At 51.2% G+C, this 5,869-nt stretch overlaps 2 protein-coding genes across 2 annotated transcripts; both read right to left on the reverse strand.

Moving 5' to 3' along the window:
• Positions 1 to 1,180: 1,180 nt before the first annotated feature.
• LOC103815011 (feather beta keratin-like) lies at positions 1,181 to 1,511 on the reverse strand. Its single transcript, XM_009088719.4, has one exon. It carries the CDS (start codon positions 1,490 to 1,492, stop codon positions 1,181 to 1,183), a length of 312 nt encoding a protein of 103 aa, XP_009086967.3. The 5' UTR covers positions 1,493 to 1,511.
• A 2,917-nt stretch (positions 1,512 to 4,428) lies between these two features.
• LOC127061320 (feather beta keratin-like) lies at positions 4,429 to 5,069 on the reverse strand. The gene is made up of 2 exons (XM_050987978.1): positions 4,951 to 5,069; positions 4,429 to 4,765 (listed from the first exon to the last, which is right to left on the reverse strand). The coding sequence occupies exons 1-2, from the start codon at positions 5,067 to 5,069 to the stop codon at positions 4,429 to 4,431; spliced, it is 456 nt and encodes a 151-aa protein (XP_050843935.1).
• Between the last annotated feature and the right edge of the window lie 800 nt (positions 5,070 to 5,869).

The raw sequence follows: 5,869 nt of genomic DNA on the forward strand, positions 1-5,869 counted from the left end.
GAGAGGGTTGTGGGGGTTTGAGAGGCAGTGATGCAGGAGGGTGAGGGATAATGGAAGCTGTTGTTGGGCCTTGGTGAGGTGTGAGGGCTGCTGAGGCTGGAGCTGAGTGTGCTGGAAAAGAAGGCCCAGGGGTTAAGGAGCGGAATGGTCATGGACTTGACTCTCACCTGGTTGTCAGCAGGAGCAGGAGGAGACGGCTTGAGGAGAAGTGTGTGAGGGAGAGAGGCTCTGTGGTGGCTTTTATGCTGGTTCTGGGTCGGTGGGGCAGCCTTGTCTTGTGGACAAAGAACTCTTGAGGGCCACCACTTAAAGGGGCTGGTAGATCTTTGCTAGATGAGAGTCTGAGAGATCTGAGACTCTGAGGAGACAAGGCTGGTCAAAGGGGACTGTCACCATTGTGTGGGAGCCCTGCAGTTCTCAGCACTGTACACAGGAAGGACCAGAAGGCACGTACATAATTGAAAATAAAGTGAATACACTGGGCAAAGGAAGGAAGAAATTTTCAGTGTGTGTGGATGGTCCCATAGTGTAAGAGGCAATGGAGTCCCTCTTCTTGAAAGTCCAAAACTGAACTGGCCTTAATCGTGGAAATCCTGCTCCCACTAGGAGCTGCTTGAGGAAGGGGGATAGAAACATTTTCACTCTGGAGTTCCTGCCCAAGTGGATGCTCTTGTTCCTCTGCTCACTGGGAGTTGCTGCTGTTCGCGAGTGTTGCTGTGAAGGGAATTTTTCAAGTGAATGCTGGTGTAGAGTGACTTTGGCAGAGCAGTGCCAAAGAGACAGCTGTTGTGTTAAAGCTCTTGGTAGATGAGGTGATGGCTTGTGTCATGTTTTGGAAGGTTCTCCCCTCTCCTGAGATTCCCATATCAGCATTGGTTGTTCCTGGTGGGGGCATACATACTAAGAAATATTCTTTGCTCCCTTTCCATCCAACATAATGGTTGAGTGCTGGCATAGCACGGTGTGAGGTTGTGAGACCATTGGAATTCAAAAGGAAAATGAAACAACTCAGGTTATGATGCAAAAAAAATTTATTGAAGTGAAGAAATGCTGAGAAAGAAGAAGCTGAAGGAATCAGGTGTGAAGCGTATGGAGAGTGACCATCAGCCAAGGTGCTTTGCTTGCAGGAGCTGTTGCCAGAGGCCAGAGCTGGTGGTGTCAGGGGTGGTGCCAAGGGCCCTTAGCAGATGTAGCCGCCCCTTCTGCCATAGCAGCCCAGGCCTCCCAGGCCGTAGCCAAAGCCACCAAAGCCAAATCCACCAGAGATGGGCTGTCCCTGGGCATTGAGCTCAGTGCCCAGAGCAGCAGAGGAGGTGGATCCGACGGCGGTGTTCTGAGGGAAGGAGCTCATGATGGGTCCTGGCAGGGTGACCAACACAGGGGAAGGGTTGATGATGACGCGGGAATCCTGGCATTGCAGGGCACAGGGCTCGTTGCAGCTGTTGGCCAGCGGGGTGGGTCCGCAGGGACTGCAGCGGTTGTAGCAGGCCATGGGTGTGGTGTGGAGGGTGCCTGGTAGAGAAGGGATCTTGTTAGACAGGGGTGTGGAGGTGTGAGGGGCAGTGATGCAGGAGGGTGAGGGATAATGGAAGCTGTTTTGGGGCTTTGGGGAGGCATGAGGGCTGCTGAGGCTGGGGCTGAGGGTGCTGGAAGAGAGGGGCCAGGGTTGCAGGGGCAGAAGAGCCGGGGCTTGAGACTCACCTTGTTTTCTGTAGGTGCAGGAGGAGAAGGCTTGAGGAGAAGTGTGTGAGGGAGAGAGGCTCTGGGCCGGCTTTTATGCTGGTTCTGGAGTGGCGGGACATTGCTTGTCCCATGGCCTTGGGGCAATTTGCAGGTCATAGTTCCTGGTTGTCTCAGAGTGGTGAGTCCTGAGGTGGGGATGTTTTTCCCACACTCTGTTGTGTCATGTCATAATTTGAGTCCATGATCATCTGACCTCGTCGGCAGGTTTTAAACGCAGGTATTAGGGACCAAAGTCTGTTGATGATGATGATGTTTTTGTGAAGGCTGTGGATGTGATGAGAGTTTGGACAGTGGGGTGTCATCAGTGAAGTCACCCCATGGCCCTGGTGTGCTGTGGTTTGTGGGTGTATTTGGAGAGGGTCCTCATTCCCCCATAGGCATATCAGACTCATCTGGGATTTGCAGCTCTTCTGAAGATGATGTAAGTTCCTTTGATTCACCTTTCTCCCTCCCTGTCCCATTGCCAACATTCTAAATCTGTCTATATGCCAGGTGTTTCCTACTGGTTTTGGAGAGCAATCCCTGTGACACCTCCCTTGCTGTCCAATGTCTTGTGTTGGTACATCCATAGCACTCGTCTCCACTGGGCCCAGCAAGATCACACTCTGGGTTCCATTGCTGGGCTCTGTGTGAAATCCAGAAAGAAAACTGGTGCAGGATAAGTAGACTTGAGGAGCAGTTGAAGGAACTGTGGACATTTATTTTTCAAAGGGCAGGGGTTGACTTATTACACCCTAGAGGTCCTTGAACGGAATTTGTAACATCTGTTTTTCTGGCATGGACTTCTTAGTGTTGATTGTGGGGAGTGTTTTCCTTCCTACAATCCTTCCTTCTAATGATCTTCCTTGAGGCCATGTCTATGTGACCTTGGTGTCAGCTTTAGTGTGTGGATATTTGGGACGGTTTCTTGGAAGATGTGTGTCTGAGAAACCAGAATATGCAACAAAAGCCTAAGAAAAATATGGGTGTCCTGAGTGAGGTCATTATATGGCACTTTTGTGCTTTAGTTTTTGGGTGTGTTATGAAGAGGGGCCCCATTCCACTGCAGCCATGTCAGGCTGGTTTGGGCTTTGCAGCTGTGCTGTGAATGAGGAACTGCCCCTTGCATTGTGGTCATTCCTCCTTTAAAGTGTGAGTATTTGAAACCAAAGCCTGGTGTTGATGGTGTGTGTCAAAGGGGACTGAAGACTTGACCGAGATTTTGAGAGCTGCGGTGTCATCAGTTAGATCATGCAATGGAACTCATGGTTTTGGGTTTTGTGTGTGTGTGTTGAGGATGGGCCCAAATTATCGCAGGTCAGTCAGGATGGTCTAGGCTCAGCAACTCTGCCAGGTTGTGCACCTGGACTTTTTTGTTCCTTGTCAACAGTTGGAGAGGTTCCCCTTTAGCGAGCTGGCAGATGTTGGTGTGTCTGAGGCCCCACTTGGTTGTTCCACCAGTCAGAAGGACCTTGAGACTAAGGGTTTAAAGGAATCTACCAAAGTTCAACCAATGGAAATGTGAAGTTGTGCATCTGGACAGGAATGACATGGGCCCTGGATAATGCTGCTGTGGGGTCAGAGTCTTTAAAGTGGCTTTTGGAAGCAGGACTTGTGGTGCTGATGGAGAACAGAGTGATCAGCAGGTCACAGTGGGGAATTACTTCAGTGGGGTGGTACCAGTGTCCAGTTCAGAGAAGACAGATTTCAGAGAACTGTTACCTTGAAGTTGTGGGAGGTGGCTCATCCTGTCTTTAGAGCACTGGTGGGGTCCTGTGTGGTTGGTGCCGATATTTCTGTCCTCCACAGGTGAAGAAGTGCAAGTGGGTAGTGGACAAAGACCTGTTGAGGGCCGCAAGGTACTTAAGGGCCTAGTGGATCCTTGCTAGAAGAGAGACTGAGAGAGCTGGCACTCTGAGGAGACAAGGCTGGGCAGGGCTGTGTCACCAGTGTGTGGGAGCCCAGCTGTTCTCAGCAGTGCACACCTGAAGGGAAAGAAGGCATGTGCACAAGTGAAAATAGATGGAATTCCATGGGCCAAGGAAGTAAGGATTTTTCAGTGTGTGTGGATGGTCCCAGTGTGTAAGAGACAATGGAGTCCCTCTTCTTGGAGGTCCAAAACTGAACTGGCCATGATCCTGGAAATCCAGCTTCTTCTAGAGCTGCTTGAGCAGAGGGGATGGTATCCCTTGCTCTCTGGAGTTCCTGCCCAAGTGCATGATGTTCTTTCTCTGTTCACTGGGTGAAATCAAAAGTGCTGATGGGAAGAGAATTTTTCTAGTATGTGCAGGCATAAAGTGACTTTGTCAGAGCAGTGCCCAGGAGAGAATTGTGTCAAAGATTTTGGTAAATGAGGTGATGGCTTGTGTCATGTTCTGGAAGGTTCTCCCTCTCCCCTGATTCCCTTGTCAGTGTTGGTTGTTCCTGGTGGGGACATATTTGCTAAGAAATATTCTTTGCTCTGTTTCCATCAAACATAATGGTTGAGTGCTGGCATTGCACAGGGTGACGATGTGAGATCCTTGGGATTCAAAAAGAACAGGAGGTAACTCAAGTTGTGATGCAAGAAATCTTTATTGAAGTGCAGGAATGCTGAGAAAGAAGAAGCTGAAGGAGGGTGTGAGGTAAGAGTAGCCAAGGTCTTTGCTTGCAGGAGCTGTTTCCAGAGGCCAGAGCTTGTGGTATCAGGGGTGGTGCTGAGGGCCCTTAGCAGATGTAGCCGCCCCTTCTGCCATAGCAGCCCAGGCCTCCCAGGCCGTAGCCAAAGCCACCAAAGCCAAATCCACCAGAGATGGGCTGTCCCTGGGCATTGAGCTCAGTGCCCAGAGCAGCAGAGGAGGTGGATCCGACGGCGGTGTTCTGAGGGAAGGAGCTCATGATGGGTCCTGGCAGGGTGACCAACACAGGGGAAGGGTCGATGATGACGTGGGAATCCTGGCATTGCAGGGCACAGGGCTCGTTGCAGCTGTTGGCCAGCGGGGTGGGTCCGCAGGGACTGCAGCGGTTGTAGCAGGCCATAGGTGTGGTGTGGAGGGTGCCTGGAAGAGAAGGGATCTTGTTAGACAGGGGGTGTGGAGGTGTGAGGGGCAGTGATGCAGAAGGGTGAGGGATAATGGAAGCTGTTGTTGGGCTGTGGGGAGGCATGTGGGCTGCTGAGCCTAGGGCTGAGGGTGCTGGAAGAGAGAGTCCAAGGTTTCAGGAGCTGGAGGGTCAGGGCTTGAAGCTCACCTGGTTGTCAGCAGGAAGAGAAGGCTTGAGGAGAAGGGTGTGAGGGAGAGAGGCTCTGGGCCAGCTTTTATGCTGGTTCTGAAGGGGCAGCGCATTGTTGTCCCATGGCCTTGGGGCATTTTGCAGGCCACAGTTCCTGGTTGTCTCAGAGTGGTGAGTCCTGTGGTAGGGAGTGTTTTCCAACTCTGCTGTGTCATGTCATAATTTTGAGTCCATGATCATCTGACCTGGTCGGCGGCTTTAACTGCAGGTATTAGGGAACAAAGTCTTTTGATGATGATGTTTTTTGTGAAGGGCTGTGGACGTGACGAGAGCTTTGGACAGTGGGGTGTCATCAGTGAAGTCACCCCATGGCCCTGGTGTGCTGTGGTTTGTGGGTGTCTTGTGGAGAGGGTCCTCATTCCCTCTCCAGCCGCATCAGGCTCATCTGGGCTTTGCCTGTTTTCTCGGCGTGACAAGTGTCCCCTTCCATCCCATTGTCTCCCACCCTGTCCTACTGCTGGCGTTCTAAACATGTGCATAGGCCAGGCCTTTCCTGCTGGATATAGGAGAACAATCCCAGTGATGCCTCCCCTGCTGTCCAATGTCTTGTGTTTGTTCATCCATAGTGCTCGTCTCCACTGGGCCCAGCAGGGTCACACTCTGGGATCCCATTGCTGGGCTCTGGAAACCTGAATGTAAATCTGCTGCAGGATGAGAAGATGACATGTGAAGAACAGTTGGAATGCCTGAGATTTTATTTTTCAGAACAAAAGACTTGACCTTTTTAGTCTCTCAGAGTACCTGAAGTAAAAGCATAACCTCAATATTTCCTAGCCTAGACTGGCTAGTCATGTTCTGCAGACCATTTTCCTTTCTGCAACTCTACCATTCCAATCCTGTTCCTTTGCTTGAGTCCATCTGACCTTGGCAGCAGCTT

Source organism: Serinus canaria, unplaced genomic scaffold, assembly GCF_022539315.1.
Source record: "Serinus canaria isolate serCan28SL12 unplaced genomic scaffold, serCan2020 HiC_scaffold_600, whole genome shotgun sequence".
Classification (NCBI taxonomy): Eukaryota; Metazoa; Chordata; class Aves; order Passeriformes; family Fringillidae; genus Serinus; species Serinus canaria.

Coding starts and splice junctions, on each gene's coding strand:
- LOC127061320 (XM_050987978.1), bottom strand. CDS start 5,069: ATGCCCCAAGGCCATGGGACAACAATGCGCTGCCCCTTCAGAACCAGC. Junction 4,766..4,950: donor CTCTTCCTGCTGACAACCAG/GTGAGCTTCAAG, acceptor GATCCCTTCTCT/TCCAGGCACCCTCCACACCA.
- LOC103815011 (XM_009088719.4), bottom strand. CDS start 1,492: ATGGCCTGCTACAACCGCTGCAGTCCCTGCGGACCCACCCCGCTGGCC.